The sequence below is a fragment of the Octopus sinensis genome, linkage group LG22 (genome assembly GCF_006345805.1).
Source record: "Octopus sinensis linkage group LG22, ASM634580v1, whole genome shotgun sequence".
NCBI classification, from domain to species: Eukaryota; Metazoa; Mollusca; class Cephalopoda; order Octopoda; family Octopodidae; genus Octopus; species Octopus sinensis.
In genome coordinates this window covers 11,412,605-11,432,992 of record NC_043018.1, presented here as the reverse complement: position 1 = coordinate 11,432,992, position 20,388 = coordinate 11,412,605, and the positions used below count along the sequence as shown (strand labels likewise).

Sequence of the window (20,388 nt, the reverse complement as noted above, 5' to 3'; positions counted from 1 at the left end):
TGAAAATTCTTCTAGGTGCTGCCCCAGCATGGCCACGGTCTAATGACTGAAACAAGTAAAAGATAAAAAGATAACGATAAAAATTCTTAATAATGTTAAATTATAAAAATAAAATTTTTTCAAAAAAAACAACATAGAATGGCAATAAGGGTCCAGGTAAGTAAAATAGTGTGGAAAAGGCATGAGAACCACAATGCTTAATTGTCGTTTGAATCTATCACAACTCTCTCTCTCTCTCTCTCTTCAGCAGCATGGGAGATTACAGTTTAGGAATTTCCAGACCATCAAATAGAACTCCTTCTCTCTTTGCTATTGTCATCATCGTTATTGTTGTTGTCATCATTGTCGTCATCATCATGCCAACAGTGCTGTCACTGTCACCGTCATCAACAGCAGAAAACTCTTGTAATCATTTCCATATTTATTCGTTTGTGTGTGTGCGTGTTATACCCATGGATAGCTAAGATAGGTGAAGGTCTGGTCTACTCACTAAATTACTATAATTTATAGTATAAAATTAAAACCTAGTTGCCAACCATTTTGCCGTCCTCCATGAGCCAAGGTACATAACTCTATTTTGTTTTGGATTTTCTGACCTGAAAATTCTTTGCCTCATTAATATATCAACTTACCCAGTTATCAAAAAATAAAGATAAAATAAAATTAACAAACAAAAATTTAGAAGCTTCAGCGGTTCGGCAAAAGAGACTGATAGAATAAGTACTGGGCTTACAAAGAATAAGTCCCGGGGTCGATTTGCTCGACTAAAGGCGGTGCTCCAGCATGGCCGCAGTCAAATGACTGAAACAAGTAAAAGAGTAAAAGAGTAAAGAGTAAACATATATTCAGATGTGAAAACTTCATTATTTAAAAAAAAAAGGAGAAAATGAATTTTTTTTTTAATGAGTTGTGAAAAATTTTGTTGGGGCAGAAATTAGATAATGATAAAATAAACTTGAATAGTAATTGTTATTTATCATTATGGTAAAAGTATAATCTGTTCTGGCAGGATTTGATCCCAGAACATTGTGGTCTCACTAAAACCCGTGATGCATCAAGCCTGGCTTGTTAAACTAGCTCCCTGTTACCCACTTCTCTAATTGTTGATTTCACATTTTGCCACAAGGCCTGCACTTTCAAAGGAGGGGATAAGTTGATTAAATCAACTCCAGTATTCAACTTGGTAATTATTTTATTGATCCTGAACGGATGAAAGGCAAAGTTGACCTCGATGGAATTGACCCCGGAACGTAAAGATGGACAAAATACTGCTAAGCATTTCTCCTGGTGTGCTAATGATTCTGCCCGCTTGCCACCTTAAACCCATTTCTTGAATTATTAATATTTGAATGTTGCTTTTGCCAGGACACAATGTCACCTTTTGATAAGGGAAGGTATTGAGGTGAAGTGATGTGGCGTGGTGTGTGTGTGTGTGTGAGATGATTGAATCAATTACTGTCATTGATTGTGCCCCAAAAAATATAAGTCAAAGGTACCTCTGCTTGGATTTGAACAGATAATCTAGAAATATGAGAGCCTAAGATATTTTGTTCAGTGCTCTGCTGCTTTTACCAACTAAATACTGACACAATAATATCGTTATGCTGACAAATGCCTTCTTATTACAGCTCTGACTTGTGAACAGTATTTGGTCTGTGAAACTGTATGGAATCCATTCACACATGCATGCGTGTGTGTGTGTGGTCAGCTTTGCCTTATTCTCATTTGTATTGTTTTAATGTCTACTTTTCAATACTCGTATGGGTCAGGCTAAATCCCTTGTGGCACATTTTCCATGGCCGGACACCCTTCCTGTCATGAACCCATGACCTGTTTCCAAGCAGGGTAATACTTCCTGACGCTCAGACTTGTCTTTCATTGAAGAACAATGTCGCTTGTATGACAGTGACTCAAGTGCGCAGCTGCTGTGTGATGTCTGGGCAGCACAATGCACATGCACACACACAAGCACATTCACACATAATATCGCAAAGGTTTCTTTCAGTTTCTGTCCACTAAATCTACTCACAAAGCTTTGGTTAGCTCCTGGGCTATAGTGAAAAGACACTTGCCTCAGGTACCACACCATGGGACTGAACCTGAAACCACATGATCGAGAAGCAGACTTCTTAGCTACACTAAATGAAATCTCAATCCTGTACAAGATCACTTCTCTCTCTATCCCCTTCACTTTCAGTTCCCCTATCTATCTTAGAAATCATCTGAGGCCAAACCTAGGGAAGGATGGACTCTGCTAGGCTTAGATGTCCCAAAACATGGTGCATTTCACAATGGCATCCCTACAACTTCATCCAAAGTTAGTGGCTTGAAGAAGTGTAAGGCAAGGAAGTAACCTTTTTACAATCAATTGTCATTTTAGACGTAGCAGCCAAATCTCCCTTCGATCACAACAAACTATTGCAAGAAATAAATTATGTTGTCCTAGATGCCCTCAAAGTGATAAGAGGTCATGGATGGAATGTCTCTGATCATACATTTTCTTCATCAGAGTTGACCTTGACCAAAACTACCAACTACAACAAGTTGTCTACAACCAGAGATCAAAACTGAATTGCAGATTCTCAATAGAAGTTTGTCTCTGTTCTATCAGACTTTATCGCTCTCTAGCTGGGTAACCATATACCTCCTTTATAGTAAAACACCTGTTGCTGCCTCTCTGTCACACTCTAACCTTTCATCATCGGACACAAGATCACCTCCTCCAATGCCGCCTTCGTTTGAATTATTTGTATAATTGATTGTTCTTATTATTTTGCTTTCTTCCGTGCTTTAGACATCTTGCTCACGTATGGGAAATCGATTGCAAATGAGGAATTCAGTACTTTGGCAAATAAATTTGATGTCGAGGGAACTGACACAATGGCATACAGAGAAATGATTCGCTATTTCATCCTGGACTTAAAACCTTCCAGATCAGCATTACCCGAAAGAAAGGTCCTTGACGATAGTAACATGGAGAAGGTAGGGAGCTGGTCCATTTATTAAAAGGGCTTTATTTTGTTGTATTGATTATATTGGTTTGTTTTCACATTGCACATGATCCGTTTCTATATTGTCAGTTCTTCTGAATCAACTCCATTATTTATTGGTGCTTATTTACTTGAGTCTGTAACAATAACGGTAGCATGGGTTAGACGAGTCTACAGTGAGGCAGAATATCCTGATGCCAACTATCAACAGCTGAAATTTTTGCTTACAATTTGTGCACAGGTGCATACACATTTCATATATATATATATATATATATATCACCGTGATCACCATGACCGACCAGGCTATCAGATGTTGCTACACATCACTGGTCACAATGCGCTTTGCATTGTTTTAGCCTTCAAATGATGCCACCCTGCTGGGTAAGTGAGCAGGCCAGAAGAAAGAGTAAGAGAAAGTTGTGGTGAAAGAGTACAGTGGGGATCCTCCCCCCCCCCCTGCCGAAGCCTTGTGAAGCTTTAGGTGTTTTCGCTCAATAAACACTCACAACGCCCGGTCTGGGAATCAAAACCGCGATCCTACAACCGCGAGTCCGCTGCCCTAACCACTGGGCCATTGTGCCTCCACACACACACACATACAAAGTAAGATAGGAGTTATGAGTGTAACCCACTATGGGATAGTATTTATCCAATATACTGTAGTTTGAAAACTTTAAATTCCGATTATTTCTTCAGCTTATGTCATAGAAAGAAATAAAAACATGCATTGTCTGCTATAAATGCAGAATTGGTATTATCTATTTCTTTGTTAATTTTCTTTTAAACTGTCACTGGTCATTATATTTTGGGGGATTTTGCTTCATAAATTATCTCTGCCTCAATGTATTTCCAATTTAGTTTCCTAAATTATCGCTAGTTATTATATTTTTCAGTTTGCTCCAGGGCCATTAGTTAGTGGACTGTCGAAGGCAATGTTGAGAATTTACCCATGTGTAGCAAAGCATTGGAAGACCATGCGAAGGAACTTTTTAAGAGTCGATTGTCAGAAGACTGGTTTCACTGATATTAAAAATTTCAGACAGATTCTTCGAAATTACAACATCAATCTGACGGAAGACGAATTCTATAGCATTGTTACATACTACGATAAAGATTTCCATGGAAACATTGATTACAACATTTTCCTAAAAGCCTTCTTAAAGCAGCGTTGAATTAATGAAATCCCATTATTTTATTTTTTTCTAACTGTTATTACTAGCAATTAAACATTACTATATATTATAAACTTCATTAGTTTTATCTCTCTTTTTTTGAGTTTTAACTTTTCTTAGATATTTCATAAACATGACATCATTGCATCACTAGATGATAAACTACAGTGATGGAACGGGATGTTGTTGAAGATGATGATGGTGGTGGCGCCAGTGTGACAGCAGTTTTAAATTGATGTTGGATTTAATTTTTAAGTTCCACCAATATTTTTTTCAACTCTTCAGTTGATGTATAGTTAATGTTGTCTGTTGGCATTTTATTTTTTGTTATCCTGTTCTATCCACCACATCATGCACCATGGGAAGATGAGGCTAATTCCAAGAAACGAAAATGACCAGAACTAGAAAAGCAACTTTTTGCTGTTGTGTTATGTTGGTAAAAATATTCAAAATATATTTTTACAGACCAAATTTGTGGTATGTGCAAATTTTCAGCCGGACTAGAGGTGGTGTAGAGGTGGAACAATGATGTAGACAGAACCATAAAAATGAAGAGGCAGCCCTGGAAGGTTTGCAAGAGTGGGGCCAGCAGAGAACTTTACCAGGTAACTAGGGATCCAGAGTGAATCACAGAAGGTCCTCAACTCATTTACAGTAAATATCTTCTAGGCTTGATTGCAAAAGTGGCAGGAATGTTGGGACAGGTGTATTGCTGCGTAAGGTGACTATTTCAAAGAAGATTATGTTACAACTTAGGTATGGAAGTTATTTTTTTTATTAAACATAATCGAATGGTGTTTTTTATGTGCCACTGGCACAGAAGCCAGTTAGCTGCTCTGGCAACCATCATACTCGGATGGTGCTCTTTGTGCTCCACTACCACGGATGCCAGTCATAGAAATTGATTTCGATTTCACTTGCCTCAACAGGTCTTCGAAAGCAGAGTTTAGTGTCCAAAGAAGGAAAGGTAAACATAAGTGGGCAGGTAACACCGCTGGCATAGGCCATGAGGTTATGGTTTCACTTGGCTTGCCGGGTCTTCTCAAGCGCAGCATATTTCCAAAAGTCTTGGTCACTAGTTATTGCCTCGGTGAGGCCTAATGTTTGAAGGTCGTGCTTCACCACTTCATCCCAGGTCTACCTCTTCCACAGGTTCCCTCAACCGCTAGGGTGTGGCACTTTTTCACACAGCTATCCTCATCCATTCTCGCCACATGACCATACCAGCGCAGATGTCTCTCTTTCACACCACATCTGATGCTTCTTAGGTCTAACTTTTCTCTCAAGGTACTTACACTCTGTCGAGTATGCACACTGACATTACACATCCATCGGATCATACTGGCTTCATTCCTTGTGAGCTTACGCATGTCCTCAACAGTCATGGCCCATGTTTCACTGCTATGTAGCATGGCTGTTTGTACACATGCGTCATACAGTCTACCTTTTACTCTGAGTGAGAGGCCTTTTGTCACCAGCAGAGGTAAGAGCTCTCTGAACTTTGCCCAGGCTATTCTTATTCTAGCAGCTACACTTTCAATGCACCCTCCCCTGCTACTGACTTGGTCACCTAGGTAACAGAAGCTATTAACTACTTCTAGTTTTTCTCCCTGGAATGTGGCGGAAGTTGTTGTCTGCACATTTTCAGTGTTTATCGCTCCTGAGCATCTTCCACATACAAAACCTATCTTCCTAGTTAGCCTTCCTTTGATATTACTGCACCTGTTATGTGTCCATAGCTTACACTGGGTACATCTTAAAGAGTTTCTACCTACACCTTTTCTACAGGTCAAGCAGGGCCATCTACCTGAAGGGATTTGTGGTTTGCCTGCCTTCCTACCTATTAGGACTTTGGTTTTAGCTAGGTTGATTCTAAGGCCTTTCGATTCCAATCCTTGTTGTGTACCTACAAATTTATACAAAAATCTAGAAATACTAAGTTTTTGAAGAAAGAGCAAAAGAAACTGATGCAGTTTCTCCAAATTCCATTTATTAGCGGAACAGTGTAGATCTGTAAGACATTCCAAAGATTCTCCATTTGAAATTCTTTAGGTAAATAAATGCACACACCTAACAAAACCAACACACCAATTCGACCTCATATTTACAAAGACTGGGAACTCTCTTGACTACAAAAGTCTGCTTGCTTTGTTAGCAACCAGCTTGAACTCCCTTAAAAAATACTGAAGTAAAACTCAAAGAAACACACACACAAGCAAACAAACAATGGACTTCTCAAGAAATCCTCTCACAAAGCTTCAGCTGACCAGAGGTTTCAGCAGAAGTCATGCAGCAGGACTGAACCTGAAACCAGCTACACCTGGGCCTACACACACACACACACACCCATATACATATATGAGTCTATTTTATTGTATCTTTTATTTTTTACCTGTTGCAGTCATTAGACTGTGGCCATATTGGGACACCACCTTAAAGGAATTTTTTGGTCTTACTTTTTCTTCTTCAAGCCAGGTACTTATTCTGTTGGCCTCCTTTGCCAAACCACTAAATTACTGAGATGTAAACACACTAACACTAGTTGGCAATGCACATTGTTTGGTTTTGATTTTGTCAACTACACAGTATTGTAGGGTCAGTTTGGCACCATCTGGGAGAAAAAACAGTACCATGATGCAATTCACTCTGCCAGAAATTTGAAAACGACAAACCGTACTGCTTGGCATTCATGCTGGTAGCTCCAGTATGAACAGTTCAGTGTTTGGGTGTCAATCTGAGGACATGTACCGAGAGTGATAAAAATCAAACATCCAGTCAACATCATGGTATATATAGAGTGATCAATAGTAATGATGACATTATGCCTCCATTCATCTTCCCTCATGGCCTCAGACTCAACTCGGAGGCCTACATCAAGTGCCTGGAAGCAGTAGTGCTGCTCTGGGTCAAGAGAGTGGCTGCCGGAACACCCTGTGTCTGGCAACAGGACCCTGCACTGTGCTACACAAGCAGAAGAACCCAGTCATGGCTGTCAGACAATTTCTGTAACCACATCACCCCTAACATCTGGACCCTGAACTCCCCAGACTGCAACCCCCTTGATTATTATGTGTGGGGCACAGTTGTAACATCAAAGATGAACTGAAGGCAAGGATTATGGCAGCATTCACCAACTTAAACAAGGAGACCATCCAGAAGAGTTTATTGAATAATTTTACACTTAGGCGATTTTATTGAATAAATTTACTCTTTAGTAAATTCAAGATATTTTTGTGTAATTTAGAAGACAGTTTATTCACTGCACCCTGTGTATGTATGTATATATATATATATATTCTGTACTCTTTGTGTGAAAAATCTTAAATGTTAAATTTTATCTTAATTTTAATTCACTTGATGAAAACGGGGTTTTTTTTTACATGATGAAATTGATATGTTTTTCAGTAAAAAACATATCTGAAACAGCTGTAGGGAACCTCAGTCCGTTTGTGTGGTGCCTTGGGGAAGTGTCTTCTACTATAGCCTCAGGTCGACCAAAGCCTTGTGAGTGGATTTGGTAGACAGAAACTGAAAGATACCCATCATATAAATATATATATATTCAACTAGAGTTTAAAATAGCCTCATTAAGGGATAGTAATATCCAATGAATTATTGGTTCATTGCCTGATATTTTTTGTGAATAATAATATTCATAAAATAATAATCTTGGTTTATAAATATTCAAAAGAAAATTCAGAAAATGGAGATATAGTATTAATATAATTTATTATCTACAAAATTCCAACAGACTGAGGAGATGAGTTGAAAACACAACACCTAATAACCTAATGGTATATGTTTTCTATCCCTCTGATGAGATTTTGCCTAACATAATCAATTTAATCTTTTAAGCTAAATTGAAACACCTGTAAGAGGATATGTTGGATTTTTGCAGATAATAAATTATATTAATGCTATATCTTCATTTTCTAAATTTATATATATATATATATACTTACTTGGAAATGGATGTGTGGTGTTCAATTAAATAATAATAATAAATAAAATGTGTGTGTGTATATATATATATATTATATATATATATATATATATATATATATATATATATATATGTGTGTGTGTGTGGTGTGTGTGTGTGTCTGTGTTTGTCCCCCACCCCCATCATTTGACAACTGATGTGGGTGTGTTTAAGTACCCGTAACTTAGCGGTTCAGCAAAAGAGACCTATACAATAAGTACTATGCTTACAAAGAATAAGTCCTGGAGTCGATTTGTTCGACTAAGGCGGTGCTCCAGCATGGCTGCAGTCAAATAACTGAAATAAGTAAAAGAATAAAAGAATATATATGTATGTGTCTTCGCGCGCGTTTATCTCCTTGTTTTCATATCGTGCGTTAGGCGTAAAAGGTTTTACTATCATAAAAATGGTGTTGTTTGCTTCCACTATTCTGTGGAACAACGTAGGAGGAAATACCTGCTTTAGAAACAAGTGAGGATTGGCGACAGGTAAGCTATCTGGCCATAGAAAATTTGCTTCAACAAATTTCATCTGACCCATTGCGAAATTACGACGAGCTCTTTGTGGAACCGCCAAAAGAAAAATAAAACCATTATATAGCTTGTCAGCACAAAGAATAAGTTTTACGATGATTACAACAATAAAAGGGACACGATAGTGTGAGAATGGCGGCCAAAGGAACCACATTCTTCAAAATGAGGCATCGCTGTAGAGTTTATCACTATGGATAAAATCTTGTAGAGTGCACTGGTTGAATACTTGGAAGAACATAGGAAATTTTGACAAGAACTCGTGTATAAAGAAGCGCAGTGAACATCAACGTCCAAAACATTCATAGTCTAATGGCATGCCGAACAGCGTACCAAATAGCAACACAGCCAAACGCTAATCCACGCTCCTGCAAAGGATTTTATAAGAGAATGTGACTGAGTGGTGCTCACAAGGTGCACACAAACGGCCAAATATATTCCGATAAGGCATCCAAAATGCGAATGGAATTAGAAGAGTAAAATGGTAAGGCATTTAATTTGTCTCTGTTGATTCTGCTCTGTATCGTAGCAACGAATAGATTTTGACTGAGTGTGTAAACACGGATTCAAGGAGACAGAGGCCTGTATTTATATCAACAGGTGTCAAATAGTTTTTAGAGTATTTTGATGTGAGTTCTCTGGTGGGAAGAATTCGGGGAGTTAAATTTATAGTCGCAGCATTAGACTAAAAATAACCACCAGAACACATTTTTAATATTCTGTATCTCCAACTTACAGATTAGACGTGAGAAAAACAGAAAAAAAAATCGAGCCAAAAATGGGAGCCACGCCGTGCTTCCCTCCGTGGAATCGCAACCGACCACCTTTTAAAAATGTCACATTCATGAAGGAAAAACGGAAGGAAAGAATGGTTTCGGCCGGAACGTCTTCGATTAGTAGGTCTGTTATATCCGGGCTGACATGCGACCAAACAACAACCATTACGGATTCAAATTTTGGCACAAGGTTGGCAGTTTTTGAGGGTCAGGGGAACTCAACTCCGGTACTTGACTGGTATTTATTTTATCAACTCCTTAAGGTTGGAAGGCGAAGTCAACCTTGGCGGAAACACACACATAACAATAATAATATTCTTTTCTACTCTAGGCACAAGGCCCGAAATTTTGGGGGAGGGGGGGGGCAGTCGATTAGATGAACCCCAGTACACAACTGCTACTTAATTTATCGACCCCGAAAGAATTTGAACTCAGAACGTAAAGTCACGAAATACCGCTAAGCATTTAGCCCCGTTTCTGTCCGCTCGCCGCCTCAAAATGAAAAATAATAAAACAGTAAATAAGTGAAGTTTATTACATCCACGAATCAACAGGAAAGTCAAACATGTTGCTAGAAATAGCAATTAAATCTCCCTCTAACCATACCGTACAGTCTTAAAAGGAAGGACACGTTGGACAATGTATTCCATGATATTTAAGACGGGTTTGTCACTGCTACAGCATGTTTGACTCCTGGGTTCACTCAATTAGGGCCGAGCTGTGGGCTGAAGCAACAACGAAGTAGGAATTTTGCTTCATTGCTAACACAAAAAAAAACCATACGAAGTAAACACCGACCCCCAAACCCTTTAAACCTTTTGTACACTTAAATATTGCCTTTGTTAACCATTAAGATTAACTACGTTAAATAATAGTTTCTATTGTATTTCGGAACAGATAAATCCGATCCTCCTCCTCCTCATTATTATTATTGACCTCCTCCGACTTAATTCAATTTACTTTTGTGGAAAAGAAAAAAGTCGAAATGCAACAACTACATCAAGAGCAGATAACTCGTGAAGTGGTTCATTATTCGTAACGCCACCGCTAGGGGACGCTACTTTCGGAATTTCTCTGTGTTTTTCCTTCCTGGCCGCCTCCCCCCCTCCGCGCACGAAGCAGCTGTCGTGTGACGTCATCACTTCCAATGGAACATGTCCTCCGGTTCGGGCCGAGCACGTAAACAGCTGTAGCGCCAGCAGCCGCTGCCAGACGCACCCACACCTCTTTTGGGGGACCCCAGAAGGCAGCAGACCATCTTCAGAACGTTGAGGTTGACCAGTCTCTTGCCGAAGATTAAAAAGAAAAAGAAAAAACGCAAAAAGAGACGACAGGACGACGTCTTGTGTCTCTCTTTTTTTCCCTCCTCCCAATCTGCTGACTTTGTTTTAGGACGGACACGATGTCGACCGATCGACGAAGTCAGGTACGTGCCACAACCCCTCGCTTATTATCATCATTATTATTATTGTTTCTATTTTGATCTTAAACTGCAAGTTGTGATGTTCAGGTTTTATTTATTTTATTCATAAACACCAAAGCGAACTCCTATCAAACGGGCTTTCGAAAGCAAATCTTCCACAAACAGGTTCACCGGGAACTTCCTTCTTTTTCTCTCTAATTACTTCATCACTCACCTTCTAATTGCTTTTTAAATAGTTGCAGCTATGTTTACAGTTTTGGCTGTGCAGTTACTTCCTTTAGATACGTATTATTTTTTATTAGCCGTTGAGGAAGAACCGAACAACACCAACAAGGAAAAAGGTATTTGGTTGCAATCGCCCCCAGATTCCCTTATTAAAATAATAAAAACAGAAAATGGATACATCGAGCAGTTTAGTCCTGGTTAGACTAAAAGATGTGGAGGAGTTTCGGAATATCTACGGCATGAATGATTTTCTATATCATTATTTGATCCGCTATAAATAGCAGTCAAATCTTTCAGCTTCTCAAAAAAAAAAAAAAAAAAAGAAGGATACATGAAGGAATGTTACCCTTGATATACAAAAGGACGGGCTGGAGTCTTGGAACTGCTACAACATAAGGGAAGCTCTATGTGGCCATTTGATGTGCAAGAAATAACAGATGAATCTCCCTCAGACCACACCCTGTTTTCTTATAAAGAAATGGATACATTGGGGAATGTAGTCCTAGATGTACAAAAAGACAGGGCGGTGTTTCGGAATAGCCACCGCTACCTTGTAAAGGAAGAAAAAGGGCACGGAATCGGATAGTGGGTGGGGTTCGAAAATGTAAAAACGAAACAAACAAAAAAATGGGGATTCTTTTAGACTTGTAATTCCTGTAGCATGAAAACACGGCAATACTTTAAAAAAGGTAAAGGTAAAACCCATTTTGTTCGTTTCCTTGATGTTGTGGAGGCTCTTGAAAAGCCTCACCAAAGATGTGATGGAAACTGCTGGACGAGGAGGCTAAACAACAACAGGAAGAATCTTCTGCCCACAACAAACAAACCAGGAAGAAGGAGGAACGAAACTAAATAATGTAATTATCTGCCACTGGTAGTTGTTGTTGTTGAGAGCCAGATGAGTGGTGGTCGAAAAGATGATATGCGTTACGACATATAAGAGACTACAATATCTAATGTGTTGCCTTTTTTATTTTGTTTTGTGGGGTGTTTGACTGCTGTTTTTAGCAGGTCGAATGACTACAGAAACAACAACGAAGGAGCCTCGATCAAGCATCCTCACTGCAATCGTTTTGTTTTTTAGGGGTAGGGGTGAAGGGGTGGTGCCAAGCAACGGACTACATTATGAGATGTGTCCTTCCTTTTTGGTTCCAAGACTGTAGGGTATGATTTGAAGAATTGGTTAGTGTTTCTAGCAGATTATCCAAGCACATACAGGCTCTGATTGCTCGTGTTGGACAAGCATATTTTACTGTTAACCTCGTGAGGTGTGAAAACTGGGGACTACATTATATATATATATATATATATATATATATATATATATATCCCCCCCTCCCATGACGGTAGGGTGTGATTTTAGGGAGATTTGGCTGTTCTTTCTAGCAGATCAAATGACCACATAAAAACCACCTTGTTTGCATGTATTTTACTGTCACCCCTTTCTTACGAAAAAAAAAAGACCCAAGAGAAGTCAGTGTTGAAGGGACTGCAGCTACGATCGCCATGCGACTTGTTGATTTCCTGGACAGCAGACAACTTGTTACTCCCGCCAAGATTTTATTATTATTATTATTATTATGCTTAGCGGCATTTCATCCGTTTTTACGTCCTGAGTTCAAATTCCGCCGAGGCCGACTTTACCTTTCATCCTTTCGGAGTCGATAAAATAAGTATCAGTGAAACACTGGGGTCGATTATAATCGACTCATCACCTCCCTCAAAATTGCTGCCCTTGTGGCAAAATTCGAAACCATCATCATCATTATTATATCCTTGTTTTTTAACTCATCGTCACCCCAGAATAATAACCTTAATTTCAATTTGTCTTTTTTTTAAACACTGGCCATAATTTGTATGTTTATTTTCTTTAAAAATTAGTTGTTTTGGTTGAAATAGTCGGTGATGGTCGTGATACTGCTGGCATTTGGTGTTGTATCCTGAGGCTAAAAATGAATTAAAATAGTATTGATAATAATAATAATAATGAAAATCTCCTTAATTGTCATTAGGCCATCCTTCTCAGACGAAGAATGAATGGATAAATACACATCACAGCACAATATTACTATTTAAATGGGCAAAAAATAGATTTGAATGTTACGATGTGTGTGTCAGACCCCCTAAGTTTTCATTCCTGGGCCCAGTGGTGGTGATCCTTATCTTACGACCCTATGCCGTTCATTAAATTAAATAATTTCAATGTTGTCAAGAAATTTCTTTTTTGTCTTTTGTTATCAACAATTATTCATTTCCACTTGTTTATCAGACTAAAACATTTCCGATTACTGTTTCTTCGCTTATTTCTTTTTTTTCGAAAGGGATTCATAACCCAAATCTAAGTAGTAGTAATATGCAATATCGATAACTATATGATGATAGTAATGCGTGTTCGTAAGGTTTTTAGATTAAGCTTTTAATATGCTAATAACGAGTTATTAATTATTCTCGAACGATCGCAGCCGCAACATTTTGTTGTCAATTCGTTAACATTGGTCATCTTTTCGTTATCTGTATAAATAATACAGGAATTAGTTTCTTGTAAATTCCCGTTCAAAAATATTGCTACAGTCTTTGCAACCGTGTTTGGAAGACAATCTGGTTCCAATTCCGCAGTTAATAATCATCATTATTTCTCTCATGCCGCTAAAACACGAACGTCTCCAATTTCTCCCCCCCCCCCCGTTGGCCTCGTCTCTCTTCTAACGTCTCGTGTGTCCATGTAAGAAATATCGTTTGTTATTTAGCCTCAGGTGAGGTCTGTAGTTGAATATTTCCTTGCCCTAATGTATCCGTCTCTTTAGAGGTGGAGATCTGTTTATTGTACAGTTCGTTCTTTAAAAAGAGGTGGTGTGTTAAGGGATATTTAGCTTCTGTTTCTAGCATGTGAAGCGGCCGTGTAAGAGACTACGTCGGTAGCATTGTGGTTTCGCTGCCCTCGAAAGCGACAGTGATATTGCTGTTTGCTTCAAAGATGGAATAATGTGTTCTTCAACGGTAGCAGCGACGGAGATACTTTCAAGCAGGGGATACTCAATGCTTTTTTTGCATGACAAAAGTAGAACAGATAACAGAGATCGGCAGGATGGAGAGATTGCGTAGAAGACAGAAAAACGAAAAAGACAAAAAAACCCAATACGGGCATCAACATAATCTCTTAGTAAGAAAGGAGAGTTTTCTAGTATTTCCTTGTTTTCAGGATTCTTTGTCAGATTTCCTCGGTAAACACTCTCAGATAGTCCAGGAATGCTTTTCTTGCTCTACAAAGATGTAATGACTAATGTTGAATAATGCATCCAGGCCTCTGAGTAATTCTCTGTTGGGGGGCGGCACGGGCCCAATGGACAAACTTGGTTTTTGGACTCTTTCCCTCCTGGTCGAGTGTTTGCGTCGTGTTTCAGTTGTTCACCATTCCTGTGCTCACTGACATTCATCTCTACTTCCTAATTAAGATATCGTTAGTAATTGGGATTCAATTCAAGGCGGTGAAACGGGGTGCCAGGGATAAGATGTGTATGTAATACAGAGTAAGACACCAGCAGTTTCAAATGATGGCTAAGCTACATTCCATGTTAGGAGAATAAATTAGGATAGTGCCCTAATGTTTGGTGCTGGGTCACATGATGAGCAAGCTGAACAGGTGCACAGTGTACCGCGTGTCAGGTGTCAAAGTGATTGCAGAACAATGTGAGGTGAAGTGTTTTGCTAAAGAACACAATGCACTACCTGATCTAGGGATTGAAACCACAATCTCTTGATCATGAGTGCAACAACCTAACCACTCGGCCATGCATCCTCATCATCAAAAGATAAATATCATTTAAATGACAGTATAGGCAGAACAGATGCTGGCATGGCTGTGTGGTTTAGCAGCTTGCTTTCTAACATGGGTTCAGTCCCCCCGTATGGCATTATGGGCTTCTACTATCATCCCAGCTGACCAAAGCTATGTGAGATTTTTTCCTAACAGTTTAAGCTGCACCAGTGTTCAAAAAGTGCCCTGGATGCTGTACAAATGAAATCATTCCCATCCATTTTCTAATTATTTGTATTATATATTATATACATTTGAAATACAGGTACAACAGAAGCAGGAAGAAAGTTGTGGTGAAAGAATACAGCTGGGTTCGCCACCACCTCCTGCTGGAGCCTCATTGAGCTTTAGGTGTTTTCGCTCAATAAGCATGTCTGGTTTGGGAATCGAAACTTTGATCCCACGACCGCAAGTTCGCTGCCCTAACCATTGGGCCATTGCACCTCCACATTTATGTATTATATGTGTGTGTGTGTATATATATATATATATATATATATGAAATATATATTATAGCTGTAGGTCCGGCTGTTTGGTAATTAGCTTGCTTAACAACCAAATGGTTCCAGGTTCAGTCCCACTGTGTGGCACCTTGGGCAAGTGTCTTCTACTATTACCTCAGACTTTCCAAAGCCTTGTGAGTGGATTTGCTAGATGGAAACTGAAAGACGCCTGTCATATATATGTGTATACATGTATATGTTTGTGTGTGTCTGTTTGTTCCCTCATCATTGCTTGAGAACCGATGTTGGTGTGTTTACATCTTTGTAACTTAGCAGTTTGGCAAAAGAGATTGATAGAATAAGTACTAGGCTTAAAAAGAACAAATCTTGGAGTTGATTTGTTCAACTAAAGGCGGTGCTCCAGCATGGCCACAGTCAAATGACTGAAACAAAAGAAAAAGGAATAGAATATCATATATTACACATATACATATTCTCGAACACCAGATATCTTAACTCCACCACATTGGCCTTCCATATATATAATGTGAAGAGTGAGAATGTGAGTTGCCATCTTGAATGGTCAGTCTTGTCCAAAGCTCACCACTTTAGTGTTAATATAAATTGTGTGTAAGGGAATCATACTTTATCCTTAAATCCTAAGGGCCAAAACATCTAAATAAGTAATCCGACATAATCCCATTATCTAACCACAAGTTTTTCTCAACAAGATTAATAACAATGAAGGAGCCAATAATTCCTCACAGTCATTGCGAATGAGACACACAGTTTCTTACTTTGAAATGAATATATATTGTGATATTCAGGATGGCCATGTATGTTGGATTTTGTTTCTTGCTGAAGTGATTTGGGTAACTTTTTGAGCATATTCCATTTTCCATGCAGGGAGAGGTTCTCAGTCCCACCTGCACCTTGTATCATAAACTTCTTCACAGTCTCATGCAAAGTTCTGTCTTCATCCTCATCTGGTTTCTCTGCAGATTCTAACCTGTCAGTATCTTCACTGTTTCTTATTATGAACTCATTCTTCAGAATTATAAGCATATGACAGTGTGGCAAGCCTTGTTTTTGAAATTCTCTAAGATGTACATGAGCTACTGGGATGCCAAGAACTTGCTTTTTCTGATATCAGTCAGAAGTTCTGAGAGATGAATTTTGTCCACTCTTGGAACTAAATCAGGGCAATTTTCAAGTTTCTTTCGGCTGTTATTTACAATTTCTGCACATTTTGCGTAAGTCAGGAACAGATCACATTCACCAAATTGAGTTACTGTTGCCATGGCGTCCTGAAAATGCTGATGCATATTGCGTGGGCTTGCAGGATGATCCTTATGTTTTGTCACTTGTATTATCCTGCTAACTACCCTGTGCCCTGTTGTGACACAACGTGTATGTAATGCTACTTTAAAACAGAGTAATTTCATGATAAAAGACAGGAAAATTAGTTTCCCATCCAGATTATATTTTTGGGTGAACCTAATATTTTATGAGGAATTTACCATCTTTAGTGGATGATTCCAATGTAAATTGAGGCACAGGGAATAGTTAAGTGTCATACTTTAGATACACTTTTCCACTTTTGTAATAAGTAAGCAAGTATGCAAAAAGTAGAATTATGAGATCTTGTGATCTCCTAATTCTACTTATTGCAATTAAAACAATACAGAATGTTTAATGCTATTATATTCACTGCACAACAAAAGAAAGAGCAGTAATTCACAAGTAAAACAAAACCTTGTAATTAATAACACAAAGCATAACAAAGACATTGGGCCATTGTTTATCATTAGGATTACTTGTAAGCATTCAAATGAAAAGGCATTTTTAGAATTGCTTGTTGCAATTGTAGGAGAGCAATGAGTTGGTGTTTCCAAAACTACCATTATTATTGGTAGTTCTGTTCAAGTGAGAAAGACATATACAAAGATTTGAAGTTTCCATCATGATTATTCTGTACCTTGGTTTTATTTAGTTCTCGGTCAGTGCTTCTAAAAGTGGGGTATGACATTTGCATTGCAACCGTGTGACCCTAAATATGATTGAAATTCTGTGGCTGTTTTTACCATAGAGTTGGATTAGTCTTTTAAGTGAAATATGGTAGATGGGAACTATATGTAAGACTTTTAGATGTATGTATCGGTATGTCAACTGAAAATACCTTTTGGTATTGTTGATTTATCTTGGTTGCCTCCCACTAGACCTGGTTGTCTTTTACTTCACCTTTCATCATCATCATCATCATCAATTAATGTCCATTTTCTATGCTGGCATGGGTTGGATGGTTTGACAGGAGCAGGCAAGCTGGAGGGCTGCATCTGACCCCAGTCATCTGTTTTGGCATAGTTTCTATGACTGGATGCCCTTCCTAACACCAACGTCCTTACCGTGTGTACTGGGTATTTTTTATCTGGTACCAGTTCCAGTGCTTTATACGCAACACCAGCATGGCACCAACACAGGTGTTTTTTTTACTTGACATCAGCATGGTGCTTCTTACATGGTACCAATACAAGTGATTTATACGTGGCATGATTGCTTCAACTCCACCTCCAACTACAGCCCATACTAACTTAATATCGATTCATGATCTGTCTCTGAAATATACTGTAAAGGAGTGTACTACTCCCGTCTAGCCACTAGAAGTACCAAGAGACCAATGGTTTCTGTGTAATTTCCTGTCCTCAGTGAGTAGGCTCAGCTTACTTGACCCTACTCACAGTATATAAATATAGAAGTGGCAAACAGTCACTGATCTCGTAATGAATAAAACAGCTAGATTGTTTGTCAATGACCAGCTGGAAAAGATGTTTTCCTAGGGTTAAAAGGTCGTTACGTAGTCCTACGCAGTTTTCTTGGATTTTCAAGAGCCCAATAACGACATGAAAATGAGCTCCATCACTTGTTAACAAAATGAGGTTGTCATTTGCCTTAAAAATTGCTTCCATCTGACGTGTGAAGTTAAGCTGCTCTACCTAGTCCCATGGTTTCAACTGTTGCCCAATGACCGATTTCTACAGGTGGAAATACAGTTTGTCATACAAAATACGCCTTACTGATCGATTACCAATGTTAAGTTCAGTGGAATGCTTCCGAGCAGAGTGATTCAGGCTCCATATTAAAGCTCGTCTGACGTATTCCACATTTTCTGGGGTCCGTACCATTTGTGGTGCCTCCACCAGTCTCCTATTCATTAGTGTACTTTGTGTACGAAGTGCATTCACCCAACATAAGATCGTGTTATGGGTGAGAACAATCTTGTTCCCACCCATTATGTTGAAGTGACTCTGAAACTCATGCTGAGCTGCTATGACAGACTCGTTATTCTTTGATACCTGTCAGACATATGTCCCTCCCCCTGGGGCTGAGTAATAGCCATTTCAAAAACATCCATCCTCTCTGCCCCACCCTGTACAAAGCCTTGCATTCAGAGGGGTAATATGATCTATTGCTCTGACCTCCATGTGTTGTTGAGCCTTGAAAAGAGGAAAGGTGAAGTTGAAATCAAAACAAAGAATTGGAACTAAATACAGCACAACTTTTTTGTCTGCTGCTCTCTCAGTTCTACCAATCTGTCATCATGATAATAATAATTAGAATAACTAGTGGGACCCATAAATATTTCATGGCATTAATAGTAAACTAATTGGGTTATTTCTGAAAACTTTATGCTAAAAACCTGAGAGCTTAGCGCCTGTGTTGTGTCTGTATTGGAAGATAGTCGCTCATCTGCTAATCATTGGAAAGCGAAGGAAATTGGAATACAATGATTACTTAATGCACTTTATATATACATTTTATATACATTATGCACAGCAGTCTCCCTCTTTCTCTCTCACTCTTTGCTTTACCCTCTTTTCTTCTCTCCTTTTTCTTTCGCTCTTTGTTTTCCCCTTCAACTGATCAAGCAGAAAGGAGGAAGAAGCAGAATTATTATAAAATGGTTTCAAATTTTTGGCACAAGGCCAGTAAATTCGGGGGAGAAGTGAAGTTGATCACATCGACCCTAGTGCCCCACTGCTACTTATTTTATCAACTCCAAAGGAATGAAAGGCAAGGTTAACTTTGGCAGAATTTGGACTTAGAATGTAAAAATGGACAAAATGCCGCTAAGTGTTTTGCCTGGCATGCTAACGATTCTGCCACCAGCTTAATAATTGTTATTAAAATAATCCTTTCTACAATAGGCACAAGGCCTGAAATTTTGAGGATGGGTCTAGTCTTTTACATCAATCCCAGTGTGTAACTGGTACTTATTTCATCGACCCCGAAAGGATGAAAGGCAAAGCTGACCTTTGGTGGGATTTGAATTCAAAACGTAAAAATGAACAAAATGCTTCTAAGCATTTTGCCTTGGATGCTAATGGTTCTGCCAGCTCATTGCCCGAATAATAATTCTAATAATAATTCAACAAATAACATTGACCTTTCATATCTGTTGTTATAGATTTCGTCATTTCCTTATATAGGTTATCACGAGACAACATGTGAGCCTCAATGTGATTGCATGATTTGCCAGAAATAGCAACCAAATTTCTTTTATCATGCTCTAGTTATTGACTAAACAAAGCAGAGGGAGACAGATGCTTTGCAGAGTTTAGTACTAGATATAATGACTAAAAAAAAAAATGAGACAGGATGGTCTTGTATGGAGTATCTTTGATCATAGGGCTTCGTAATCAGCCCAGACCTGGAGCTAAACAATAACATCAATTAAAATAAAGACATGATCAGTGGTTTATGATTTCTGTACAAGAGCAATAATTTTGAGGAGAGGTGGGGGTGTTAGTTGTTACCATCTGCCTCGGTACTTGACTGGTAAAGTTATTTTATGAAGTTGGGAAGGATGAATGGCAGAGCTAACCTCAGTTGGATTTGGACTTAGAATGTAAAGAGCTTGAGGCCATACATTGTAACATTATCTCGACATGAATAATAAACAACAGCAGTCATAGGATGTTTGACATTTGGGGATGTCACTTTTGTTATCTAATGAGAAAAAATGGTATGTC

At 38.7% G+C, this 20,388-nt stretch overlaps 2 protein-coding genes across 3 annotated transcripts in view; both read left to right on the top strand.

The window, feature by feature from the left end:
• Nucleotides 1–4,242, top strand: part of LOC115223297 (EF-hand calcium-binding domain-containing protein 6-like) — a 177,683-nt gene extending 173,441 nt beyond the window's left edge. The window contains exons 28-29 of the mRNA XM_036512316.1: nucleotides 2,795–2,982; nucleotides 3,887–4,242. Coding sequence (XP_036368209.1) covers nucleotides 2,795–2,982; nucleotides 3,887–4,165 — 467 coding nt within the window. The 3' untranslated portion in view covers nucleotides 4,166–4,242. The remainder of the gene's footprint in view (nucleotides 1–2,794; nucleotides 2,983–3,886) is intronic.
• A 4,781-nt stretch (nucleotides 4,243–9,023) lies between these two features.
• LOC115223075 (toll-interacting protein) overlaps nucleotides 9,024–20,388 on the top strand; it is a 36,319-nt gene continuing 24,954 nt past the window's right edge. The window contains exon 1 of one of the 2 annotated variants that reach the window (XM_036512256.1): nucleotides 9,024–9,161. In XM_036512256.1, the coding sequence (XP_036368149.1) occupies nucleotides 9,159–9,161 (3 nt within the window). In that variant the 5' untranslated portion in view covers nucleotides 9,024–9,158. Of the gene's footprint in view, nucleotides 9,162–10,563; nucleotides 10,880–20,388 lie in introns of those variants that run through there. The other variant, XM_029793489.2, reaches the window with a different exon arrangement.